The sequence below is a fragment of the Microtus oregoni genome, unplaced genomic scaffold, assembly GCF_018167655.1.
Source record: "Microtus oregoni isolate MIOR12 unplaced genomic scaffold, Mior012 000027F_ref0000203, whole genome shotgun sequence".
Classification (NCBI taxonomy): Eukaryota; Metazoa; Chordata; class Mammalia; order Rodentia; family Cricetidae; genus Microtus; species Microtus oregoni.
Window position 1 is genome coordinate 21,502,040 of NW_024543086.1, and position 27,209 is coordinate 21,529,248.

At 45.1% G+C, this 27,209-nt stretch overlaps 1 protein-coding gene across 5 annotated transcripts in view; it reads left to right on the forward strand.

Moving 5' to 3' along the window:
* The window catches only part of Cluap1 (clusterin associated protein 1), a 36,339-nt gene extending 11,431 nt beyond the window's left edge, over positions 1-24,908 (forward strand). For 3 of the 5 annotated variants that reach the window (XM_041676089.1, XM_041676088.1, XM_041676086.1), the window contains 9 exons: positions 3,615-3,710; positions 5,417-5,500; positions 9,848-9,981; positions 13,739-13,880; positions 15,149-15,221; positions 19,181-19,288; positions 21,396-21,451; positions 21,654-21,710; positions 24,468-24,908. In XM_041676089.1, the coding sequence (XP_041532023.1) occupies positions 3,615-3,710; positions 5,417-5,500; positions 9,848-9,981; positions 13,739-13,880; positions 15,149-15,221; positions 19,181-19,288; positions 21,396-21,451; positions 21,654-21,710; positions 24,468-24,617 (900 nt within the window). In that variant the 3' untranslated portion in view covers positions 24,618-24,908. The remainder of the gene's footprint in view (positions 1-3,614; positions 3,711-5,416; positions 5,501-9,847; positions 9,982-13,738; positions 13,881-15,148; positions 15,222-19,180; positions 19,289-21,395; positions 21,452-21,653; positions 21,711-24,467) is intronic. The other 2 variants (XM_041676090.1, XM_041676087.1) reach the window with 1 other exon arrangement.
* The last annotated feature ends 2,301 nt before the right edge of the window (positions 24,909-27,209 follow it).

Here is a 27,209-nt window from a genome sequence, read left to right on the forward strand (position 1 = left end):
CTGGTCAGTTAGAAAATCTTTTCCCGAGATGTATCTGCATAAAAGCTGTTTCTGCTTCTAGACCTTGATTAATTAATTACTCAATGTCACCTGTGTGATTTCAGGACCCGACATTTTTATATATAAAAAGCTAGTTGGCTAAACTTTGTGTCTTCCGGTTACATACCCGTATCATAAAGCTGAGGTTAGGAATTTTTGCAGAGAGTTAATCGTTGTCCTAGGTTATCGGACAGATGTAGCAAGGAAACCGCATGCAGCAATTAGGTTGCTTTGCACTTTTAACCCTGGCTCAACAAATCAGACAGCTCATCTATATGTTCTTGTGAACTAGGTTGCTTTTCTGGGAATAGTTTATCTTAAAAGCCATTAGCAAGGCATCTGGTCTAACCTAAAGTTATCTTGAAGCTTTATATCAGGTAATAGAGCACAGCTATCTTGGCAGCTGGGGAAATACAACTGTTTTCCTAGAGTCAGTTTGAGCTGTGGTCTAAAACAGCTCCTAAGGGGAGCTTATAAACCCTGACCATATAGCATTTCTTTGTATTCATTTCTATTCATCAGAACTATATATAAACTACCATTATTAATATCAGTTAGACAATAAAGACGAATCACCTTGACAACACGCAGATAAAAGTGCCCAGTAGATTGGGAGGTATTCCCGAGATGAACACACTGTGCGTGATACAGGGACATTTGCAGTAGCACATGCCCATGTGAGGTGACAGACAGAAGCAAGAGATATTCCCGAGTCTGTAGTCTCGTGGCCCTGCCTAACAAGGTTTCCCATCAGAGAGTTTTCCTCCTGGTGAGCTGACACCTTGACTATTAATTACCATCTGATGTTCTTACGTCAGGGTACACGGCATGGATGATTTCTCAGCAGAAAGGAGAGGGAAGGGACAGGCCATGAAAGTAGGAATGGGGACTAGTGTCCCAAGATGAGAATGTGTTTCGGATATTTGAGAAAAAGAGCAGAAGCCCTCTGGTAGAAGCAAACTCTGACCTGGGAAAAAGCCTTTGGCTTTACTCTGAGGTGGAAAATGGGGTTTGCAGCAGAGATGTATAGGCCTTGGACTTCTTCTCAGCCAAACATGGTGGCATGCACTTGTATTCTCAGCTGATTGGGAGGCTGAGACTGAAGGGCCCTTTGAGCCCAAGAGTTTTAGGCCAGTCTTGGGATTAGAAAGTCCCCATCTCAGAGAAGGTAAGATCTGGGGATGTCGGTGGTAGAACTCACTCTCAGGGCTGAGCTGTCAGGTCTCTGAACAGCTTATGGAAGCAACAAACCAAAGACAGCCAAGCTGTTATTCACTTCCCACGGTGGTATATCAGGACTTCAGACTAGAGGAAACAGCAGCTGTCCCCCACAGTGGTATATCAGGACTTTAGACTAGAGGAAACAGCAGCTGTCATTTCATCTCTTCCCATGGAGTGGTGCCCATCCATCTAGGACCAGACGCCCCAACAGAAGAGTCTGGGAATTCCACAAACCTGAGATGAGGAAAAGGGTCAAGAATGGAAAACTAAGCCAGGTAATAGTGGTGCACACCTTCAATCCCAGCACTCAGAAGGCAGAGACAGGTGGATCTCTGAGCTCAAGGCCAGCCTGGTCTACAGAGTGAGTTTGAGGACAGCTACACAGAGGAAACCCTGTCTTGAAAGAAAGAAAAGTAGAAAACTACGAGGCCATATGTTAGGGTGGAAAAAATATCTTCAGACTTTCTGCTGCCATCAAAAGTTCTTCGCAGAAGCAACCAAAGAGGTTCCCAGCACAAGGCTCAGCTGGGAAACTGAGGAATGAAAAAGGCCCAGCTAAGAACACACATTAATCTGGTGCCAGGACAGCTCTCTGAGGCCTGCCAGAGGAAACATTGTGGTTGCCATGCCTGCACCTGACAGACATGTACTAGGAGCCAGAGCTCACAGTCAAGGTTCAGATATTTTAAAAGCTAATTTATGTGTGTAGCATCACAGTGGACAGGAAGGTTAGTGGTTAACCTGGGACTTGGTTCTCTCCTTCCACCATGTAGGTCCTTGTCATCAGGCTTGGTGGCAAGTAGATTTTACCAGCTGAGCCATCTCACCAGCCCAGACATATTTTAATGATAGATTGTTACAGGTTTTGGGTATGAATTGAGGTAGATGAGACAACATGAAGAAGATCCTCAAACTGTGTTTCCAGGTATGATGTGCTGATGTGCCAAGGGCTGCACCTGGCTGTATTCCTCAGAAGCCACTGGCCAAAGTGGCTAATAATCAAGGAAATGGGCTCTAGTATTATGTAACTTTTAAGTAATTTAAAGATGAAAATAGCCAGCGTGGCTAGTAAAATTTTTGTTCTGAGTTTGGCTGTGGACGTGTTAAGCTTTCAGTCCCTTCAGATGTCCCAGAGAAGATGCCTCGCTAGAGTACAGTTGTATGTGATGCTGAAGCTGGACGTTAGAAGGCACCAACATGCAGGGGATTAGAACTGTAGGGTTAGAAGTGTCTGTCAGAACAGAGATGCCAGAGACTGGACTGTTGTCGAGAAGTGGAAACAGTCAGGAAAATCTTAGAGGAAAATGTGGGTACTTGCTGCTAGGCAGGCAGGAAAAGCGGGTAAAGCTGGAGGGTGGTAGTGTAGGTGGGACCAGAGGAAAGGAAGAAAGTAGTCTGCCAAGAGCAACAAGGGCGAGCGAGCTGTTGCTGGCAGGTTAAAGGTCAGGAGAGATGGTAAGGGTTACTTGTTCATGGAAAGGAGAGAGAGCAAGGATTCCTGTTGGTGTCTCGACTTCTTGAGAATGTAACATACTGAAGGAAGAAGGGGACGTGCACACCTGAACTCTGAGTCGTCATCAGAGTCGTTGGCGGTCACCTTCCTGCCAACAGTCCCCCAGGGCAGCCCAGGAGACTCTAAGTACTTAGCAGAGTTGGTCTCTCCTGGCATCATCACAGCTCTTTGGAGGAAAGGCGAAGGCCTTGGCCCTGGGTACTGCAGGGGAAGGAATGTCTCTCAAAGTAGTTGAGTCCAAACAGCTTCCTTGCGAGAGGGGTTGAGAAGGTATGGAGTCAACGGCATAGACTCTGGGAGTCAGGCAAGTCACCAAGCAGACTGGTTTATTCAGCAATGGGGGAGTCTTCTACAGCCTCCTCCCAGCACCCATGCTGCCTTAGTTGACAGTGTGTGGTCATCCCTCATTGGCTAGACACCATCAGGACCTCTGACAGCGACTGTTGCTAGGCCCTTGGGCAGACTCCCAGGTTGGCTCATCTCTTGGCCTTGTAGGCCTTATCTACCTATATCTCAGCTTGCCTCTGGTCATCCTATTAGGGACCCAATACAAATAGGGGAAGCTTGTCTGCTTTCTGTTGCTTGGACCTCCTACTTGTGAATTCAGTTTGACTTCACATTTGGCTTTCTGAGAGACCAGATGTCCTGAAGTAGGTCCCATTTGAACTTAGTGTTTCCTAAGTTGGTGTCCTAGGAGCTGTGTTCTACAACAATAAAACAGCCTGCAGAAACACGTGCTCTGTAGTTATATACCTGTCTGAAGGAAGTGGTTGGGGTTCACAGAGTGGCAGCTGAGTGCCTGTTGAAAATGCGGGTTCTGTATTTGCAATTTTCCTTCCAGATTGCGGATCTCAAAGCAGCCAGGCAGCTTGCTTCTGAAATCACTGCCAAAGGAGCGTCTCTGTATGACTTGCTGGGCAAAGAGGTTGAGCTGAGGGTGAGTAGTGTTCAGTTAAGGAATAAAGGTTTTCTCTTGCTTCCTGCTCTACAGTTCTTTCAATTTTTACTCAACAGTATCTGATTGACTGGGTTAACATATGGAAAGTTAGTGTAGGATATGAACACTTTCTTGATTATAATGGAATTGCCAACTGGTTTTAATCTTTTTTTAATTAAAAATATTTTTTCATACCATATGTTTTAATCGTGTTTTTCCCCTCCTCCAACTTCTCCCAGATCTCCCCTCCCTTATATACCCAACTTTATGTTCTTTTTCTCTATAAAAAGCAAAAGACAACCAAAACAAAACAAAAAGCATGGAGTCCATTTTGTGTTGGCCAACTGCTCATGAGCATGAGGCCTGCCCTGGAGTGTGACTGATACAGTGTCGCTCTGCCTAGGAGCTATCGATTGCAAAGAAGTCCTTGGTTCGGGGTGGGACTTTGTGCCCGCTTCCCTTCTTTATACTGTGATTGTTAATATCTTTAGCTCCTAGTTCAGGATTAGTGGATATATAGTGTGAGACTGTGACTTTCTCCCTTGTGCCTCTTCTCTGTATTGTTCTCACTGGTGTACCTGTCACTCCCTGACTCCCAGAATCACTGTCCCCAGCCTTATCCAGTGATCTTTATCAAACTGACTTTTTTTGCTGGTGTCACTACTGTGGAATATGACCCCGGGCATTAGGAGTTTCAAATGTTTCCCAGATGGTTATAACAAAAGTTTGTGGTCACTGATGGGAGTAGCACTTCCGGGTAGTTGGAAGAAGATGTTGCTGTCAACTTAACGTGCAGTCCAGTTCAGTCTTATAATGTGCACCATCTGCTCCACTGAAGGCAGCTGTTAAGCACGGTTCCCAAACCTGGGTGAGCACTGGACACACCCCCACGTCCAGGCTGTTTACCATCACAAGGCAGCATCAGCTTTTGACAAACAGTAGTTTGGGAACCGCTGGGTTAAGAAGGAAAGTACTCTGTGTACTTAACAGTGAGGGTGTACACACTGAAGGGGTTGAAGGCGTGCATTCTCAGTCTAACTTTGTTTTTACTTTAAACAGACTTCATTTCCTTACTCTTTCAAGTATGTCAGCCTCCATTGCTCTCTCGCTGTTTCCACTCTAGGGACCAGCAGAGCGGAAGCTTAGTTATATGGGCTGGTGGTCCACAGACAGCAGCGATCTTATGCTTAGTTCTCACAGGGTGGGTCATCTGAACAGGAGCAAATTCAAGAATGAAGGTAATGGGTAGTCATTTCATGTTTGCCATTGGCATTAGGGGCATGCAGGGTCTTGAGCTGACAATAGAGACTGAGTCTGGAGAATTGAGGTAGGCCTCGGAGGACATTTAGAGAAAGTGATGGCGAGAGATGTTTTCTACAGAGATGTGCACTAGTGTAAAATTTTGCTTTTAATTTTCTTGGGATGTCAGAGATTGAATTCTAAGCCTTATACGTGGTGAGCCATAGTCTCTACCACTATGTCAAATGTTAGAGAATTAGTGTGACATGTGTATCCCGTACTTTTGGGGGGCATCAATGGGCATGAAGGTGAACATCGGTAATCCCAGCAGTTTGGGAGTCTGAGGATGGGGAGATCCACGTTCAAGCACATCTTAGGAAACAGCAAGGCTCTCAAGAAAAAAATTGGCAGAAACTAAAAATTGAACTCCTTGTTGCAAAATGTGTAAGTTGTTTTATCTCTCCTAGGAAATGAGAACAGAAGCCATTGCTAGACCTCTAGAGATAAACGAGACTGAGAAAGTGATGAGAATCGCAATAAAAGATATTTTGGTAAGATTACGCTGCTAATATTTGTTGTTTTTACTTGTGGGGCTCAGCCTAGAAACGGATATTTCAAGGGAAAGTTGGAGGACAGTTAGGATTCCTATATTTTAGCTACTACTTCTCCAGCAGTTTCTCGAGTTGTTAACAGTTCATCAGTTTTAAAGCAATTAAACAGTTCTTACTTCAATATTTTGGTAAATACTATTCGATTTTATTTATCCAATTCCTTGCTGCTGGGTATTTAAACAAGTTCCGGGCTTTCTTTTTGTCTCTGTACAGAGGAGGGTTAGAACTCAGGGTCTTGTGCATGCTAGGCAAGTACGTTACCTCTGAGCTACATTGCAGCCCTCGTTCTTCTCCCGCTCGCCCACACCCACTGTTAGTTTTGTCAGAGAAGCACACGACTCTGGACGCATCCTCTACCCGCGTATGCACATGTCCGCCCTCTCACTGTCTAAGCTCCTAGTGTACCTAGCCCCTGGATCTTGACTGTAAAATGCTACTCTCCACTAGTGGGAGCCAGGGAACCCACGAAAAATGACTCATTTCAGAGCCGATTGGGAGAAACACGACCTCTTATTGTGCCAGGAGGAACAGGGGCATTCAAAGGTTACCAGAAGTCTGTAGGAGAGACATGATGCCAACTTGATAAGGTTCTTCTGACCATGCCAGGGACTGTTTGCACATCAACATAAATGAATTACAGTAGTTTATTATGTAGTATAGATCAGTGAAATAGGAAACAATCAATTCTCAAATTAAAAAGTGCTTCAAGAAAACTACCAGTACAATACTTTTTTTTTTTTTTTTTTTGGTTTTTCAAGACAGTTTCTCTGTGTAGCCCTGGCTGTCCTAGAACCTGCTCTGTAGACCAGGCTGATGTCAAACTCAGAGATCCACCTGCTCTGCCTCCTGAGTGCTCAAATTAAAGGCATATGCTACCACACCTGACTTTACAATACTTATTATTACAAAGAGAAAAAGAGCCATTTCTTGTGTAGAATCCTAGCGTCACTCCTCAGTCAAGTGAGGAAGTAAAACGTCATAGCAAATTGTTTGTAATTATGACACCTCATAGGACAAAATCTCTTCTGTGTTGTGGTATTCCTGCCAAAGATGCATGATCTGAATCGGTCAGACAAAGCAGACTGGGAATCATCCTATCAGTTAGTTGGCTGGTGCTTTCCAAAAAAGAACATTGTAAAATCCAGGGAAAGCTGAAGAGCATTCGAGACTAGAACAGCACAGAAGTGTGGCAGCAGATTGCCATGGTGGTTCCTGTCTGCTGTGGATGACTTCCCTAGCAGCGAGACAGGAATGAGCCTGAGATAAGACAATGGCCGCGTGCTGTGCTCATGTCTGGTTTTCATGTACTTAATAGGAAATACAAAGGGATTGAAGGTGATTGGGCATCAGTGACTGGCAGTTTCCTCACCTAGATCAGAGGAGAATGCTTTGTATTATATCATAGTCCGTCTTTTCTTGAAATGTATGATTATTTCTAAACTTAAAAACCTGTAAATAACCATATTTTATGCATGCAAATATTCTAACTGAATCACATGAACATGGCCAGACATGCTATCAGCACTGAATTATAAAAGCTGGTTCTCTAAAGCCAGGCGGTGGTGGTGCACACCTTTAATCCCAGCACTCGGGAGGAAGAGGCAGGCAGATCTCTGTGAGTTCGAGGCCAGCCTGATCTACAGAGTTCCAGGACAGGCTCCAAAGCCACAGAGAGACCCTGTCTTGAAAAAAAAAAAAGAAAGAAAACTGGTCCTCTAGAAGGGGCACTGTCTGCTCTTTAGTGGACCTTGAATGTCAGAAGGTATTTGCCCCTGATGCCTGGTAATTCTAAAAGCCAAAGTACTTAGGATTGTGGTACAGAGGCCAGTTATCTCAGAAGACTGGAAACGTTTATACATTGATCTTTCTTATCTGAGGACTAGATTAAAGACTTTAAGGTCAGATAATCCCTAAACTATAATATGACTTTGAATCAGAGAGTCATCATTATCAGCAAGGTTGTTGATTAAGGGTACTGGAAAGATGACTCAGCAGTTAAGAACACATACTGCACTTCCAGAGACCCAAGTTCAGTTCACAGCACCCACAAGGCAGCTCAGAACTCCAGGGAATTCGATGCTCTCTGTTCTGACTTCTGTAGGCTGCACTCACATGTTCATAAATGTATACAATGTGTACTTCTACAGGCTGCACTCACATGCTCATACACATGTACAATGTGCACTTCTACAGGCTGTACTCACATGTTCATACACATGTACAATGTGCACTTCTACAGGCTGTACTCACATGTTCATAAACATGTACATATACAATGTGCACTTCTATAGGCTGCACTCACATGTTCACAAACATGTACATATACAATGTGCACTTCTATAAGCTGCACTCACATGTTCATAAACATGTACATATACAATGTGCACTTCTATAGGCTGCACTCACATGTTCATACACATGTACAATGTGCACTTCTACAGGCTGCACTCACATGTTCATACACATGTACAATGTGCACTTCTACAGGCTGCACTCACATGTTCATACACATGTACAATGTGCACTTCTACAGGCTGCACTCACATGTTCATACACATGTACAATGTGCACTTCTACAGGCTGCACTCACATGTTCATACACATGTACAATGTGCACTTCTACAGGCTGCACTCACATGTTCATAAACATGTACATATACAATGTGCACTTCTATAGGCTGCACTCACATGTTCATAAACATGTACATATACAATGCGCACTTCTATAGGCTGCACTCACATGTTCATAAAAATGTACATATACAATGCGCACTTCTATAGGCTGCACTCACATGTTCATAAACATGTACATATACAATGTGCACTTCTACAGGCTGTACTCACATGTTCATAAACATGTACATATGCAATGTGCACTTCTATAGGCTGCACTCACATGTTCATAAACATATACATATACAATGTGCATAATTTTTCCTTTAATCTTGTTGACAAAAGACTCACTTTCCTGTTGGAATTAATTCACATTTGTATTTGAATTTTTAATGCATTTGTAATAAAGAGTACCAGAGTGGAACCCACCTCGCCATCAAGAACTTCATGCAGGGTTAGACAGCCAGAACATGGAGAGGAGGTTCGTCCACACCCAGGTTGTGCTCCTGCTTCCTGTGGACTCAGTGCTCTGAACCACGAGACTCCCAACAGCCAGCTTCTCACAGTGTAAATAAGAGGCCAGCACCTTTGTTCTCACCATGTCCACTTCAGCCGAGCTTGCTCTTGGAAAGATAGGAATGTCTGTGGACTAGCCAGGGTCTTTGACCCCTGTGGTGCCAGCAGCCCAGAGCTTCTGTCCCATTGCGCCTGGACCGTCTCTCAGAGCTCCGCCTCACCAGAATGTCTAGTTGCTGCTGTGCGAGCCACATTTGCACTGACTTCACCAGTAAAGCAGTTTCTCCGTTTAGTTTTAGTTTTTAGTGAAGCTGCTTTACCGTAGAGAGAAAAGGAATCGTCTTTGTCCATCAAAGCAGACAGTGGGTCAGAGCTGAGGCTGGTTCATGAGGGTTTTGGTTTTGGTCCCCTCCTGAACCAACCCTCTGTGTATGTGTCTCTGTGTGTCTGTCTGTCTGTCTCTGTGTGTGTGTGTGTGTCTGTGTCTGTCTGTGTCTGTCTGTATATCTGTGTGTCTCGCTGTGTGTATGTCTGTCTGTATCTGTGTGTCTGTGTGTGTATGTGTCTGTCTGTATCTGTCTGTCTTTTTATCTGTGTATCTATGTGTCTGTGTGTGTGTCTGTCTGTATATCTGTGCGTCTGTCTATCTGTGTGTGTATGTGTCTCTGTCTGTCTGTCTGTCTGTCTGTGTGTGTGTGTGTTTGTGTCTGAGTGTGTCTGTGTGTCTGTGTGTCTTTGTGTGTGTCTGTTCCCTAGGTTGGTAGTTTGTAACCAGGGAGCTGCCCAAGTGAAGGCAGGCTGGTAGTACAAACTGGTCAGTGCCCAGTCCTAACTGAGCAGGTTGGACGCAGATCCTAGGCCTCTCGTCTTTATTAGGACATTCTTTTTTTCCACTTTTGTTTGCTTCCATGGACAGAAACACCCACTTTTTATGAAAAGAATTGTAATTTTTTCCCCTCTGGGTCATCCTCCTTTCACTCCTGACTCTGGAAATTGTTAGATAAGTTGCAGTCAGGGAGGGGAAGTGTTTTGTTGGTTTGCTTTTGTGTATGGTTTGTGTGATGTTGCTTTGCCCAACATATTAAGGAGTCCTGTGCCCAGGGTCAGGTGACAGTCCTCCCTGGCACTTTATCTCACTAAATTTCCTATTCAATGTAGGCACAGGTTCAGAAGACTAAAGACCTGCTCAATAACGTGGCCTCTGATGAAGCTAACTTAGAAGCCAAAATTGAGAAGAGAAAATTAGAACTGGAAAGAAATCGGAAGCGACTGCAGACTCTGCAGAGTGTCAGGTAGAGTGTGTGAGTGGCAGGCGTCTGTGAAAGTGGGAATAAGCCCGAGAGCACCAGAGAGCAGCCTCATGCACAGAGAGCCACAGTTTCTTCGCTGTCTGCGCTACACTCGCTCACTCTCTGTATTGCCTTCAGTATGTCTGCGGCGTGGCTGAACTCTGGAGCCCTCTTGAAAGTTTTTGTGCTGTCTTGGAACATAAGACAAAGTAAACCCAGATGGTGGGAGTTGTACCAGACTTGGCCTTCTAAAATCTCGTCATAAATTACATTGAAACAGAGCATACATCCATCTTTTGGTTTGAATAGATTTTAGACTTTTCACTTTGATGATCCCTCACCTGTCACCAGTTTATCTTCCTTATGACTGACTCAGTGGAAAAACAGGTCTGGGGAATAGAGAAGTGTAATAGTGGCCCAGAGCATTGCCTATGGCAATGGAACCTTTGTGTATTCCTCATATTTTCTTTGTGCTCTTCCCTATACTTGGTTTGTATCTTCCCTCCTTGGCCTCAGTGTTTTTTGCCCTTCTTTTCATAGTTTTGGGAGTGAGCTTTGGCAAACATTAGGCACCAAGAGCCCTCCCATTCATGTCAGGGACTTGCTCTTTCTGCTGCTGAAATCACTGCCACGAGAGTCCTTGGACTCACTAACAGAGTCATCTTTAAAGCATAATTCATTCTAGTTAAACCCGAAATCATGTTCGTTTGTTTGTGTTTTCAAAACAGGGTCTCACTATGTATCTCTGGCTATCTTGGAATTTATTCTGTAGACCAGGCTGGCCTCTTGATCACAGAGGTTTGCCTGCCTCTGCTTCCCAAGTGCTAGGACTAAAGGTGTGTACCACCACACCCTGGAAGTCCTTTTTAATAGATAAGTTGCTTTGTTCTAGTTTAAAAGATTAATGCTCTCTTTCCCTCTCTATTTCATCCTCTGTCTTACTTTTTCACTTCGTGACAAAAGTGACCATGACCGAGGTAACTTATGAAAGAAAGCATTAACTGGGCTTACGGTTTCAGAGGTTAGGGTCCATGATGGAACAAAGTCATGGCAGCAGAAACAGCTGAGAATTCACATCTTGATCTACAAGCAGGAGAAAGAGAACACACTGGGGAATAGAATAAGTCTTTTGAAACCTCAGAGCTTGCCCCCAGTGACACATCGTCTCTAACTAGGCCACACCTCCTAATCCTTCCCAAACAGTCTCACCAACTAGGGACCCAGTATCCAAATATATGAAGCTGTGGTGGCCGTTCCCATTCCCACACCACATTCCCTAGGGACTCCTTGTGTCATTCTAGAAACCGCTCAGAGTTTGCTTGGGTAGCACATACACTAAATGGAACAATAGGATTGGCATGGCCCTGCACAAGGATGGTTCCATATTTTAGACATGTGTTCTCTATTTTGGGGGGAGAGGGTTCAAGACAGGTTTCTCTGTGTAACAGCCCTAGCTGCCCTGGATGTCACTCTGTAGACCAGACTGGCCTTGAACTCACAGAGATCCACCTGCCTCTGCCTCCTGAGTGCTGGGATTAAAGGTGTGTGCCACCACTGCCTGACTGGCATGTGTTCTCTTGATGCTGTGAATAAGCATCTCAGAAGCCAGAACTGATATTCCAGTTAAACTGACAAAATCAAAAGTGGCTCAAGGAATTTGGGGAGCTGTGTAGGACAAACATCTAGCCATAAGTCTGTGTCTTACTTGGTTGCTGACATCCAGCATTCCTATTAGGACACTGGTACCAAGAGCTTAACCCAAGTCCAGGCTGTGGTGTACTCAGGGGAACTTGAATCTGAGAAGAGAACATACTCAGCTCAGGTGGATATGTAGGAGAAGCAGCTTTTCTGAAAAGAGATGCAGTGTATTCCTTGGATTTTTCAATAAAAGATTTTGAGGGGAGAAACTGTTTCAGTCTCCCAACTTCTGGACTAAATGGTGTCTTAGCACCTCAGCCGCCAGAGGAGATGGGACTATAGGCACATACCTCTACAGCTAATTCTCATTTTTAAAAATGTATGCGTATGAACATTTAGCCTGCATGTATACCTGTGTACTGTGTGCATGCCTGGTACAGAATCCGGCAGAAGGTTTCAGAGCCCATTGAGCTGAAGCTGCAGATCATGAGCTGCCAGGTGGGTGGTGGGAACTGAACCGTTACCACTGGAAGAGCAGCCAGTGCCCTAACTGCTAAGATAGCTAACCCCTCGTGTTTTTTAAGAGCAGAGTATTGCCATTAAGATCAGTAACAAAGCCAGACATGATTTTACATGCCTGTAATCCCGGCACATGGGGGAGTGTAGTAATAGGGGCGGCAGGGCTGCGTCCCCAGCACCCCAGCTGCCTGACTAGCTTATGCCCAAAATAACAACACACAAACTGTATTCATTTAAACACTGCTTGGCCCTTTAGCTCTAGCCCTTACAGGCTAATTCTCACATCCCTATCAACCCATCTCTAATAATCTGTGAGCACCGGTCTTACCGGGAAAGATTCAGCATGTCTAACCTGGCGGCTTGCTTCATCGCGTGCATCTGCCCGAGAGAGCGGAGCATGGCATCTCTCTGAGGCGTCTGCTCCCGAGAGGAGAGCTGTGGAGTCTGAGCTCACTTCCTCTTCCTCCCAGCGTTCTGTTCTGTTTACTCCTCCCACCTATCTTCTAACCAATGAGGGCCAAGCAGTTTCTTTTTATTTAGCCAGTGACCTTCCTCCATCAGGGGAGCAGGAAGGAAAGAAAGAGAAAGAGAAGGGAAAATTAATACTAAGAGGAAAAAAAAAAAGAAAATTTAGCCAACCAGTTGAAATTAGGCTTTACGTTGCAGGTTTTAAACTTTATTTTGTTTTGAAACAGCTAAGATTTGCAGTGGCCTATTTACCTATTTGGAAGACTACATTTTATCATATCCATAGTAGAGTATTATACCAACTAAGATCATGCATATATTTAACTTACTGATTTTTGAGCCAGGCAGTAGTGGCGCACGCCTTTAATTCCAGACTTGGGAGGAAGAGGCAGGCAGATCTCTGTGAGTTCGAGGCCAGCCTGGTCTTCAAAGCAAGTTCCAGGACAGCCAGAGCTACACAGAGAAACCCTGCCTCGAAAAACTAACTAAATAAATAACTGATTTTGAGAAATGTGTATGGCACATGACCCTATTAGACCCTGTAATCCATTGATATGAAATCAACAAAACTAATGCTAATAGATTTACTTTTTAATTTTTATTAAGACTATACTTTCCTGATTGGGTGTCATGATACATGCCTCTAATACCAGTACTTGGAAGACAGAGGTCAGAGCTATATAGTAAAATCCCATCTCCAAAGTATACACACACACACACACACACACACACACACACACACACATTTCTATCTTTATATTTGGGAAAATCTAGAAGGGGCTTAACATGGTAACTCACATGTGAAATCCCAAGACTCAGGAAACTGATCAGGAATTCATGAGTTCAAGAATAGCCTAGGCTACATGAGACCCTATCTTTAAAAAAAAGGGGGGGGGGAGAATGTGTGTTACATCCAATGCATGTAGTTGATGGTTTATAAGTAATTTTTTACTTAATTCTCCTACTTTCAGTTTTTTGAAGGTGAGGGTTATAAAGAACATATGGTTAAAAGCAAAGCTTCGTTTGGTCGGTAGAGAGGAAGTTGGTCAGAGTGGAGGACCGTCTCTGCTGCAGTTGGAAGGAACGACAGACAGCAGTAGATATTAGCTCTCTTTCATTCCGTTGCTCCTTTTAGGCCGGCCTTCATGGACGAGTATGAGAAAACTGAGGAGGAGCTGCAAAAGCAGTACGACATTTATCTAGAGAAATTCCGGAACTTGGCTTACCTGGAGCAGCAACTTGAAGATCATCACCGGATGGAGCAGGAGAGGTTTGAAGTGAGTCTTCTAGCGTGTTAGTCCTTGCTCTGAGCCATGTCAGTTTGTACATATGGTATGAACCTGCAGGTCCACAGACTCCTCCAGTTCTTCTGTTTATCTGACTACACGGCATGCATTCTTGGTTGTCAGGTATTTGATGTGTTAACAGGGTTTGGGCAGTGAGAAGTGGAAATGGGTCAACTGTGACTTGTGCGATGATCTGGAAGGGCCCGTGTTTGCGCTGATCTTTCCCATGCCTAATCCAAGGCTGTTTTTTTAATGCTTAGAATACCAAACAAAATTTAAAAGCCAGTTGTTTAGCTTCATTGGTGTTTTGCTTGTGTACATGTTTATGTGTTCTGTGTATACATGTATGTTCATTTTCACGTGTATGGGTGCATGTGCGTATGGAGGCCAGAAGTTTACATCTGGTATCTTCCCTTCTCTGCCTTACATATTGAGGCAGAGTCTATATTTGAATCCAAAACTTGCCTATTTGGGGGCTGGGAGGCCAGTATGTTGCTGTGTTGCCCAGACCAGCCTCTTGCTCCAGCCTCCTAAGTGCAGGGACTATAACATACATGTCACCATGCCCAGCTTAATCAGGGCTCCGTTTGACAACATACCTGACATTCTGCCTGCTTCTAGCTGTACACCAGGAACTAAGGCCAGTATTTCCTTGTTGTCTTGCCTTCCAGACCTGCCCATTAGCACCTTTAGATTAGAGTGGTGATACAGCACAGGCAGAAACATGGAGACAGTTCTGCTTTCTTTTGTTCTGAGCAGAGAGCTTGCCTATCTGTGTTAGACATATTTCCTGTGCCCACTGCCCTTGCAGGCACACGTGGTGGTTTCTGCTGTGCCACTCGTTTCTTTCAGAGTTAAGTGGTAGTGAGAGGAGGGATGGGGCCAGAGCATCAGATGTCTAGGCCATTCCCACAGGCTGCTAGGTAGGTGGCAGAGAAAGAGCACAGTTTTAGGGACCTCACAGGTTGCCTAGGTAAGCTTCTTAAAACTATTTTAAAGATTTATGAATGTCTATTATGTGTACCGGTATTTTGCCTGCATATATGTCTGTGCACCATATGCAGTGCCCCCAGAGGCCAAAAGAAGACATGAGATTCCCTGCATTGGTGTTTCAGATGGTTGTGAGCCACTGTATGAGTGCAAGGAATTGATCCAGGGGCTTCTGGAAGAGCACCCAGTGCCATAAACCACAGAGCCATCTCTGAATCAGATTGTCTACTAAAGGTCACCACTCTGAATCTGGGCCTTCTCCTCCACAGGAAGCTGAAAATACTCTCCGTCTCATGCAGAATAAGCTAAAGGAGGAGGAAAAGCGGCTGCTCAAGAGTGGAAGTAAGGCTGTTTGCTCTGACTAGTGTTTTCAGCCTTAAGAAAATTACTGTGTGATTAAGGTTTTTATCCAGTGGGGGAGAGGGGGATGTGTGCACCACACTCATATACCAACTGTGCAGTGCAGCAGTGGGAATGCCCTGGAGCACACATTCAAATCAGAGGACAGCTTTGTGATTGGTTCTTTTTCCTTCCTGAGAATTAAACTCAGGTCAGCAGGTTGCGTGGGAGGTATGTAATAAGTTGTATTTCTCTGGTAGAGTTACATTTAAAAATATATATTTTTTAATTTTTTCTCTCATTTTTTTTATTGTGATAAGAACAATAGATGTGATTGGCCTTCTTAAACACTAGCAAATCTGTCATTGTTGACTAGAAATGCAAAAAAATTTTCTGAAAGCAATTTTCTCGCAACTTTTATATTAGGTACCATTTGAGTTTACTCAAAAAGCTTGCTTCTCACAAAGACTGAAATGGCAGACACGGAGCTTGCATGGGTTGGAACCAGGTCCTGCATATATGTCATATGTTATGACTGTAGTTTGGTGTTTTGTGAGACTCCTAACAGTGGGAGCTGGATGTATCTCTTACTCTTTTGCCTGCTCTCAAGTCGCTCTCTCCTCCTGCGTTATCTTGTCCAGCCTTGATATGAGGGCTTTCCCCTTGTCTTGTGTCTGTATTGTTGTGTCCTATTTGGCTCTTGGAGACCTGCTCTTTTTTGAAGAGGGAATGAAGGTGGGATGGATGGGGTTGGGGAGGTGGAGGGAGCGAGGGGAATGAAGGGAGGGAAAGCTGTGCTATGCTTGGGATATACTGTATGAGAGAAGAATCTGTTTTATTCTATTTTGTTTTGGGGGGGGTTTTGATTTGCTTTTTTTTTTTTGCTTTTGGTTTTTGGTGTTTTGGTGTTTTGTCTTTCAAGACAGAGTTTCTCCACATAGCTCTGGATGTCCTGGAACTCACTCTGTAGACCAGGCTGGCTTCAAACTCAGAGATCCGCCTGCCTCTGTCTCCTGAGTGCTGGGATTAAAGGCGTGTGTCACCATTGCCAGACTAGAGTCTATTTTTCAATAATAATAACAAAGTTTGCTTCAACATTACTAATATCCATTTCTTATGATACCTCTAACATTTTTGTCTGTTTAAATGCTTCAGTTAGCTTGAATGAATAATTATGAAAGACAAATTGTTCCTAGTAGGATGAATGGTCCCATTTTAGGGCAAGCTGAAAAGTCAATTGTTGCATACAGTATCAATAAAGGGGCCACTTGCTTGTTGGCAAACCCTATACACAGTCATCCAAGAGTGCTCAGCAAGCCTCTCGGCTATAGAAAAATGTACTAAACACGAGGCCTAGATTCTGGGAAAGGTACTCTTCATGACGAGCTCGCATTGCTTACCAGGGTGACACCAGGGCATCAGTTCTACATTGGGAACCATAGCAGTGTGTGGTCTTCCCGCTACACCACAGTTATGTTGTGTGTTCCTGCTACACCACAGTTGTCTTGTGTGGTGTGGTCTGCTGCTACACCACAGATGTGTTGTGTTGTATGTCTTCTTGCTATACCACAGTTGTGTTGTGTGGTGTGGTGTTCCTGCTACACCACAGTTGTGTTGTGTGTCTTCCTGCTATACCACAGTTGTGTTGTGTGTCTTCCTGCTACACCACAGTTGTGTTGTGTTGTGTGTCTTCCTGCTATACCACAGTTGTGTTGTGTTGTGTTGTGTGGTGTGGTGTTCCTGCTACACCACAGTTGTGTTGTGTGTCTTCCTGCTATACCACAGTTGTGTTGTGTTGTGTTGTGTGGTCTTCTTGCTATACCGCAGTTGTGTTATGTTGTGTGGTCTTCCTGCCACACCATAGTTGCGTTGTGTTGTGTGGTGTGGTGTTCCTGCTACACCACAGTTGTGTTGTGTGTCTTCCTGCTATACCACAGTTGTGTGTTGTGTGGTCTTCTTGCTATACCGCAGTTGTGTTATGTTGTGTGGTCTTCCTGCCACACCATAGTTGCGTTGTGTTGTGTGGTCTTCCTACCACAACATAGTTGCGCTCTTCTGACTCACTTCTCTTGCTCTTTCTCTGTTTTCTTTATGAGATGTTTTCATTCCTGTGGTCAAGACAATACACCTGGTCTTCTAGCTCCTTCCCTGTTTGTGTTTGTTTCCCTTTGTACCTGCTCTCAGAGAGCCCTAGAAAGCAAGCAGGGACTTCTGGGAATCCTCTAAGAGCAGGTTTAGAAAACCTAAAAAGTGTTTCCAGCCAAGAAGCTCCTACTGCTTTATTTCTAGGCCAGTCAAGACAGAGGTCAGTGGGATAGTGAATTGATATATACTGCATGGAGTAAGCATTTAGTATCCTAATTTTCATGGATGAAATAAGAGGGAAACTGAACTGAGTGGTGATTTTGTGTTATAGTTACTAAATTATGTTAATATGGATTAATTTTCTGTATAAAGACTTTTAGAAGATGTTGGTGATCTTGAAGGATGTTCTTTATGACACTGTCACCAGCTCCCAGGCTTTCCCTCCTGAGCTGAAGAACACAGCTCTTCTTTCTCTGACTAAAGAAAACAAGTTCCCTTCCCATCACTGTATCCCTTAACAAGTGAATACAGTTATCTGATACAGGCACAAAGCTAAGCCTTTTGGAAGACCAACAACTGCTGGATTTCTAAGCTGACTTCTAAATCAGTGTCAGAGCAACAACTGCAAATCCCTCCAAGTCCCTCCTTTCCAAACCCCCATCACTCCTTGGGTTTAGTAAGGCACTGTGGCAATGAGAGCTTTTTCTTCCCATTCTAGTCTCCCTCTGCTGGTTCTTTCTAGAAAATATTCGACCTACAGGCACAAAGACTAAACAAGTATTTTTATCATGTATATAGTCATTTCAGGGCTGAAGAGGTTAACTCAGTGATTAAGAACACTTGCTGCTCTCCCAGAAGATACTAGTCCACTTTCCAGTGTCCACACCAGGTAGCCCACAACTGCCTTTAACTCCAACTCCAAGGGATCCCAACATCCTCTTCTGGTCTCTACAGGCCTGCCACACAAACACACACACACACACACACACACACACACACACAGAGGAGAGAGAGAAAAAGTGGCCGGGCGGTGGTGGCACACACCTTTAATCCTAGCACTCGGGAGGCAGAGGCAGGCGGATCTCTGTGAGTTTGAGGTCAGCCTGGTCTACAGAGCGAGTTCCAGGACAAGCTCCAAAGCTACAGGTAAACCCTGTCTTGAAAAAAACAAAAACAAATAAACAAACAAAAAACAAAAAGTGATGGCACTGAAATAGCCTTTTATAGAATACATGCATGAATGCCCCCCAACAAATAAAATTTCTTTAGAACAGTTTTTCTAATTAGTTCTCTGTGTGTAGTGTTAGGGATTGGCCCCAGAGCTTTGCAGAAGATAAGGCATGCTCTACCACTGAGCCATAGCCCCACCCAGTGGATGCCTTTATGCTAGACTTTCCCAGTGAAGAATGTCTGTCTCAGGACAGCCCACTCTGATGCCCAAGGCTGGGCTCCCTGCTTACCTCCCACCTGCTTTGTCCATTTTCATCCAACCCCACTTGTTTATCTTTGCTAAGGCCGAGGCTCTTGAGTTAGTAACAGCCTGGCACAGGACAGAGGGCTTTACCCCATTAACCAACGGCTTCCAGCTACCTTGACAGCCAGCTGCTCAGTTGGTGAAAAATTCAGCCTGCCAATGCTTTTAAGGCATCTGGTCCATATTCTTTTTGCTTTGAAAAATTGCTCTGAGTAAATACAGCATATTGTGATCTGTGCTAACACCTCACTAAGTACCTGAGGAAATCCAGGAGTCTCGTAAGATCTAATAGATGAAAAGGGGCTAAGAAAGGCAGCTGCTTTTGCACTGACACCTTAATAGACAGGAGATCTCTGTAGTGAAAGAACTGTGCCTTCATTCTGCCTTCTGGTGTTCCTGCCAGGTAACGATGACTCAGACATAGACATCCAAGAGGACGATGAGTCCGATAGTGAGCTGGAGGAGAGACGGCTGTCGAAACCTCGAACAGCCATGGAAGTGCTCATGCAAGGTACTGTAACTCCTGTTTCCTCAGAACACCAAGGGCGAAGTCGGGTGAGTGCTGCTTAGCATCGCGACCCGCAGGGTACTGTGCTGGTCCCTTAAGTCATTTCTGCAGCCTCAGTTTATTTTGTTCCTCTGGATCTTCCCTCAAACTGCTCATTGGTAGTCATTGCCTCTAACAGTTCTTTTGCCTGATTTCACATAGCTAAGCTGGCCATGAATATCACATTCTATTGCATAACTATAACCTTAATTTTTTTGGATTAGATATTTAATTTCACTCCTTTTCTTGTATATACTTTTTTCTGCATATATGTGAATATTTCTTTAGTGCACATCTTTCAAATGGGATTCTTGTGTCAAATATTCTATTTTTTTAAATAGACTTTAATTTTTGTTTTTGGTACAAGGTCATGCACAGGATGGCCTCAAATTCAGAGTCCTTATACCACAAGACTCCTGAGTGCTTGGATGGCAGGTGCCACCGTGCCCAGCTGTAAACTCTAATTTCGATTGCTACTCAATTGCTCTATATTGGCCTTTAAATACATTTCTTACCCACCACCCAACTACCGTTGGTACTTTTTTGGTCTTTTGAGGCAGGATCTCATTATGTAACTCAGACTGGAGTCCCACTCACAATCCTCCTGCCTCAGCCTCTGAAGTGTTGGGACTGTAGAGAGTTGTTTACACCTAATAAATTTCAGAGGTGTAAATTTTGTGTTATCTTTTGTTGTTAGCTGTTCTATGTATGCTGGGCCCAGTGGTCATCATTGTTGTGTGTGATTCCCGTTGGGTAATTAGTTGCTGTGGGTTTTTTTGTGACCTTTCACCTTTTTCACAGCCTCAGACACAAGCTGAGGTTTATAGTTTGTCTCCCACTTGATGGAGGGGAGCCATACTAGAAAAAGGTGTGTGGCCAACTGTGTTAATCTGAGAAAGGCAATGATTCTTTGAAACCCTGCTTAAGTTCTGAACTTGCAGAGCAAAATCATGTAGTCCAGTTCCAAAAACTATGGCAAGGGCCCTAAGTTTCTCTTGGAAACTTAGACCTAGATTCAAGCACAGGAGGCACTGCTTCATAAAAGAAGAATATTTTTTTTCGACCAATACCGTGGAAGTTCTGCTTCGTGTAAGCTAATAATGGAGCCCTCAGTATCCTCAGCCACTCAGAGGATGTGTTTTAAAATACTCTTGAATGCTGGGAAGTGGTGGTGCACACCTTTGATCTCAGCACTCAGGAGATGGAGATAGGTGGATCTCTGTGAGTTCGAGACCAGCCTGGTCTGCAGAGCTAGTTCCAAGACAGGCTCCAAAGCTACAGAGAAATCCTGTCTCAAACAAACAAGCACTCTTGGTTTATGGTTGTTTGTGGTGCTAGAGATTAAATCCATGGCCTTAATTAAATCCATGGACAAATGTTCTACCACTTATTCATACCCCAGCTTTTATGTATAATTTTTGAATGTAAATTTTTATTAATTCATTTGTGTATGTGCACAGACATGTGCACACATGGGTCCATATCCAAAGAAAACTTTTGGGACTCATTTTTTTTCCTTCTGCCATGTACATTCTGCAAATTGAACTCAGGCCATTATGCTTGCTGGCGAGTACCTTTACCTGCTGAACCGTCGGACCAGCCCATGAGGATTTTTTTGTTCTTGTTGTTGTTGAGACACAGTACAGCTCACTGTGTACCTCAAGCTAGCTCTGAATTCCCAGTAATGCTCCTGCCTCAGTCTTCTGAGTGCTGAGATTACAGATGTACACTGTCACACGCTGAATTTTATTGCCCTTTTTTTATCTGTCGTGGTAGATTTGCAGAGCTGACCATGGCGGCACAGCCTGTGATGCTGCATTCTAGAGGCTGCAGCAGGATCAAGATTTCAAGGCTAGCCCCATCTCTATAGTGAGTTTCTTTCTCAAAGTAGAGGGATAGAGTTACAGGAAATTATTATTTGTTGGTAATTCTAATTAGCTGGAGCTTGCTTAAGTACATTTTTTAGTATGCTCTTTAGTATTTCCCCAGTTTTCCAAGGAAAAGCAAGTCTTAAATGTCATTGCCTGCCTTATTTTCCAAGAATCTCATAATTCATGTTTTGTTTTCTCAGGAAGGCCCAGCAAACGCATCGTGGGCACAATGCAAGGTGGAGATTCTGATGAAGATGTAAGTCCCAACACCTTCTCGCCACTCCTGTGCCGCTTGGTCCTGGGGCTGTCCTGACAGATTGGCTCAGGTCTGCCAACAGTCAGAGACAACCTTCCCCACACATCCCTCAAGTGACAGTGTGATTGCTTGTTGCTCACTTCACACAAATGTCGCCCTTTTTCCACCTTCTCACTCTTCTTTCCATTCTCGCTTTCCAAAGACGGAAGCAGCACCAGCCCTCTTAGGTAAATGCAAGAATCCCCGCTCCAGGAAGCAGGTTGGTTTTCATTTCTTGCCTCATCTGTTTGTTGGTGTGTGCTGACCTGTTCAGGGTCAGCAGAGCCCCTCTCCTGCAGGGCAATGCTTCCTCTCTCGGGCAAGAAGCCCTCTCAGTAGATGCTGTGGTGAGAGAGACGGAGTGGCCTCTTCTGTTACCACATAGAAGGGTCAAACACTGAGACCAAAGATGAGAAAGACGGGGCAGTCGTCAGGCCCTGAACCATAGCCCAGAAATGAAGTCTGGTGCCAGTGCCAGGGTCAGGGCCCAGCACTGGCCTTTCTTCAGCACCATCCCACGACTCTGGAGCAGGAGCAGGGAAGAGGTGTCTCCTCAGACCAGGGCCTCAGAGAGGCCTAGCTGCTGGTGCCTTGATAACTGAGTAGAGAACTTGGCGGAAAGCGATGTCGGGGTTCTCAGGACGGCAGGCTGAGCATGCCCCGCCAGCTCCTGAGCCCTTTCTCTGCTGCAGTCCCTGGCAGTGTTGCTTGGCCCATGTAGCACAGGTTACTGGAGAGACACCAATCCCAGGCCAGTGTAAGGTACAGACCTATGTCTGGGGCACGGCACTGGTGCCTGCACAGGGACAGAACAGGAACATATGCTCTCATATGAGGCTTGGCTAATAAGTACCACAGCACGGTGTTGCCTAGATTCACAGGAACAAGCTGGCCCCCATCCTGCTGGGCAGGATACAGAGAAACTTGTACCTGGAATTCCCAAGGGCCAGTTGATAGAGAGACAGGGAAATCACTCAACAATAACTTTCTTTTTAACAGAGGAGGCTCATGATAAGGTCCTGTCCACCTGGGTCTGAAACAGAGAGGGTCTGGCCTACAGGAACCAGTGCTTCGTGGAAAGTGGTGTCTGCTCTGTTTTATTTGCTTGCATGTTCTGCAGAATGAATGTGTCTGCAGTGGCTTGGGTCTTCTGCTAATTTCGTGGAGACTGTTCACACAGTTCCTCTGTCATTGGCTTGACTTCATGTGTCTGTTCAGCATGTATACCTGGGTTCCGTCAGTGTCAGGTCCTGGGTGCAGCAGGGAGAACACCAGTCCTTGCCTTTGGGATCGTGTGTTCTAGTAGCAGTCCAGCAGACATTCCACAGAGACAAGGGATCTTTTCACACGTCCAGGCAAGGCCTCTATTGAGAAATTGAAGCCGACCTGTATGAGTGAAAGGGTGAGCCATGTTGAGGTGGGCAGAGCCCCTGGGCCTAGGGGTGGACACCTACAGTGAGGCGGTGGCAGGATGGAGGGCACTTGGCGAGAGGTGAGAGACAGTGGGGGTGATGCAGAGCCATGCAGGATGCCATAAGGACCTGGGAGACAGGCCATGTTGGGGAGTTGTCAGCCCAGGGAGGAAGAAACTGAGGTGCCAAGTGTAACTGTCTACGTTGGAGGGGAGGGTGTTCTAGCCAAGGCCACAATGGTGTTAGTACTGAGAAGCAGTCAGAGTCTGGGTGTTTCTGAGACTGGACCCATCTTGTTTTGTTAGTTGATTGCACCAGGGTAATGAAGAGAAATGCAGAATGCTTCAGTGGTGGAACTAACGAAAGCCTGGGGTTTTAACTTCCTGAGACAGAGGTGACTTGAAGCCACTTAGAGGGCATATTAGGAAAAGTTTGGAATTTAAGAAACAGGGCTGGGCCAGAAGTGGAACTTAGGAGCCAAGCATATTTAGATGGAAGTCGTGATAAAGATGTGATTGCACTGTTTGGGGAGCAGGAAGAGAAAAGAGGAGGCCTCCAGTCCTGAGCTACCTCTGTCTTGCAGAGGCCAGAGAATTAAAGAGGATTGGGCAAAGGAGTTGGAACGCACTCTGCAGAGAGCTAAGGATAGAGGGCAGAGTGGAATGTTTGGCATAGAAGATGGGGAAGAGGACTTCAGGAAAGAAGGGTGGGTTGGTGACAGAGGTCCCCACCTCTGTGGAGCCCACCGGATTGGCATCCTTTCCATCTTGATAAGGTTTGGGCTTATGGGATAGAGCCTGTTGTGCTTATGTAACAGGAGGGATACACTTGGGGACACTTGAATATAGCAATTTGTTCAAGGAGTTCATTTATTTTTTTCATGTAAAACAGGTCTTTCTATGTAGCTTAGACTGGCCTCAAATTTATAGTCATCCTCCTGCCTTAGCCTCTGGAGTGCTGGCATTGTAGGCTTGTACCACCATAGGCCTGGCTTTCCCAGGGATTTCTTCTGGAAGAGAAGCAGACAGTGAAGGAAAGCTAGAGAAGGTGGTAGCCCTTCAAAGAAGATAATTCTAACATGTATGTACTACTTGGAATAGTCTAGACTGGGCGGCCAGCCATCTTGGTATATATGGAGCGGAGGAGTTGGTGCTCCCTGGATCCGGAGCGTGAAGGAGCTAGGGCACCCTCACCTTGCCTTCTTATCCACATGTGCGCTGCTTCCTTGAGTCAGCCTCCCTTTCCTGCCCTTCTTGCTGTCTACTGTCTGCTGGGTCTCTACACTGCAGGAGGCCATTCAGCCCTTAGGTTCCTCAGCATGAGCTAAGAGTATTCCCAAGACATCCATGGAAAGCCACCTCCTGCTGGACAACCCTAGTAAAGGCTGGTGTTTGAGTTACTGGTTCTGTCCCCAGTCTAGTGGAGCTGTCCAGCTGGCAGTGTGCTGTGTTCACACAACCTTCCCCTGTTACTGCACTGTCCCTGAGAGAGCAAAGTGGGGTCTCTAAGAACAAGACACAGTGGGGAGCCAGCACCACAGCTGCATTTGCCCTCTTTTGCTCCAGGAAGACTCGGAGGACAGTGAGATCGACATGGAAGATGACGAAGAGGATGATGACGATCTGGAAGATGAAAGCATTGCTCTCTCGCCAGCTAAGCCCAGGCGACGGGTCCGCAAGCCTGAGCCCCTAGACGAGAGCGACAATGACTTCTGACCTTCTTGCCAGGGGACCCAGGCAGACTCAGAGCCTCAGAGCTGTAGGTAAACAGGGAATCAGCAGACTGGAAAGGTAACATGTATCTGGTTCACTACACCATCTGGGCTTAACCATTATCAAAACCAAGCCCAATAAAGATACTCTTTTGTCTTATTTCCTAACACTTGGGAAATGCATGTGTTCTAAGTAATTCAAATCCACAAGAAAAGCTTTGAGGATAAATATAAACTGACACCATGTAAGTCTTGGCTGTTATTATTAAATTAATTTTTCTTGGCGTTCAGGTCACAGAAAGGCTTTAGATTATGAATGTTTCGTTTTCTCTCAGAGGGCTGGTATTCTTCTGGGAGACAGATTCACTTCAAATGACATGCCGCCTTTACAGTCCCCAGCCTGGGCTGGATGGGAACCACTAGCTGGGTGACTCAGCAAATGCAGCTCCAACTCCTACTGCTGCCAACTCCTACTAGCAGGCACCCACCACGTGAGTGTGTGTGTGTGTGTGTGTATACATGAGTGTTACGTGTGCACATGTTCATGTGTGAGCAGGTATACATGTTTATGCTGATATGCGTGCATGTATGTGTGAAGGCCAGAAGACAACCTCTGGTTGTTCCTCAGGAACTGTCCACCTTTGTAGGGAGTAGGGATGGGTCTCTTGGGGACCTGGGAGGTCACCAGTTAGCCTAGACTGACTAGACAGTCTGATCTATGTATCTGTCTCTTCTCCACCTTCCCAGAGCCAGGATTTTGAGAACACATTCACAGTGCCTGGAATTTTTGTGGGGGTTTTGGAGACTGCACTCAGACCCTCATGCTTGCATGGCAAGCGTTATATAAACTGAACTCTATCCTCAGCCCAGTTGGCGTTTCTTATTTTGTTTCATTTGTTTCATAAGGACTTACTATGAAGCCCTGGCTGGCTTAGAGCTCCTATGTAGACCAGTCTGGCCTTGAATTTACAGAGGTCCGTCTGCCTCTGCCTTAGAGTTCTGGGATTAAAGGTGTGCACCACTCCTGGTGTGCAATGTCGCGTGCATGTGGGAAGGTGGAGGACAACTTCTCGCCAGTTCCCACTCTTCATCTTTTTTGTTCACTGTTGCATAGTGCAGGCCAGCTGGCCCACAAACTTTTAAGGGGCCAGTCCCCACCTCTCATTATAGACACACTTTACTACATTCAGTTTTATGTAAGATTTGTAGTTTTATGAGATTCAGATTATGTAGTTTTGTGAGGATTCAGACTCAGGTCCTTGTACTTGGACAGCAAACGCCTTCTCAGCTAGTGCCTCATCCACTAGCTCTTTCTTCCTTTCTTTCTTTCTTTCTTTCTTTCTCTTTTTCTTTCTTTTGTTCTTTTTTTTTTTTTGCTAGTTTTTTGTTTTGTTTTTTTGAGACAGGGTTTTTGTGTGTAACAGCCCTAGCTGTCCTGGAATTAGCTCTTGTAGACCAGGCTGGCCTTGAACTCACAGAGATCCGCCTGCCTCTGCCTCCCAAGTGCTGGAATTAAAAGCATCTACCACCATGACCTGGCTAGCTGCTATTTCTTAAAGGAGCTTTGTCTAAAGTCTAACAAGATGCTAGTCTGTGGCATAGAGATGCAAGTAGTTGTCCTGCACCTGAATGTCTTCCTGAAGGAGCCATCAGAAAGGGAAAGCACCAGTACTGATTTGTGTTTCTTATTTGAAAAATAAACCCGAACTAATTTGGTAAAGTGGTACTCAAAATATTTCCATGTGAAAAGAAAGCAAGAGATAAGTAAAATTAACTTTACTCTTCAAACACTGGCTGGGGAGATGGCTCAGTGGGTATGGTCATTTTCTACACCAACCCGAGGACCTAAATTTGGGTCTGCAGAATCTACATAAAAAAACTGGGTGTGGCCAGGCCCGCTACTGCCTATCTTTAAAGAGGCAGGCTGATCTCTGGGAGTTCAACACCAGCCTGGTCTACACAGGAAGTTCCAGGTCAGCCAGGGCTACTCAGTGAGACCCTGACTAAAAAAAAAAAAAACAATAAAGTAAAAATCTGAGTGTGACTACACACACCTGTAACCCCAGCATGGTGTGACTGGAGCCTGTTGGCCAGCCTGCTCCAGTCTGAAGAGACGCTGGGAAGATGATGAGGCTTTGGGGACAGCTGTATTGAAAAATTCCTTGAAGTGAGGCATCCCAGTTGGGCATTTGTTTAAGAAGATACAGCACATCAGGAGGTGGGAGTAGCAAGTGGTGGAGGCTCTTTGGAAATCTATGATAACCAGTGTCTGCATAGTGATGTCTAGTAATGGCTGCAAATACACAAACTTTCTTTCCAGAGAAACCTTTGAGCAGAATGTGTTCATTTCTCTCTACATTCTTCTCAAATTCTAGTAAAACCAGGGGGAGGAAGGGAGCAGAGAGGGAAGAAAGAAGGAAAGAGGAGAAGTGGGGAGGAAGAGGAAACTTCCTTGGGGGGTAAATCCACAGACTACCCAGAACCAGAGCAGAGAGCTGTCAGTCAATAGCAACTTCAGTGCTGTGGGAAACAGACGGGAACAGTAAAGCTGGAGGAGCCACTGGAGTGTCTTCCCCAACAGATAGAAAAGTCTGAG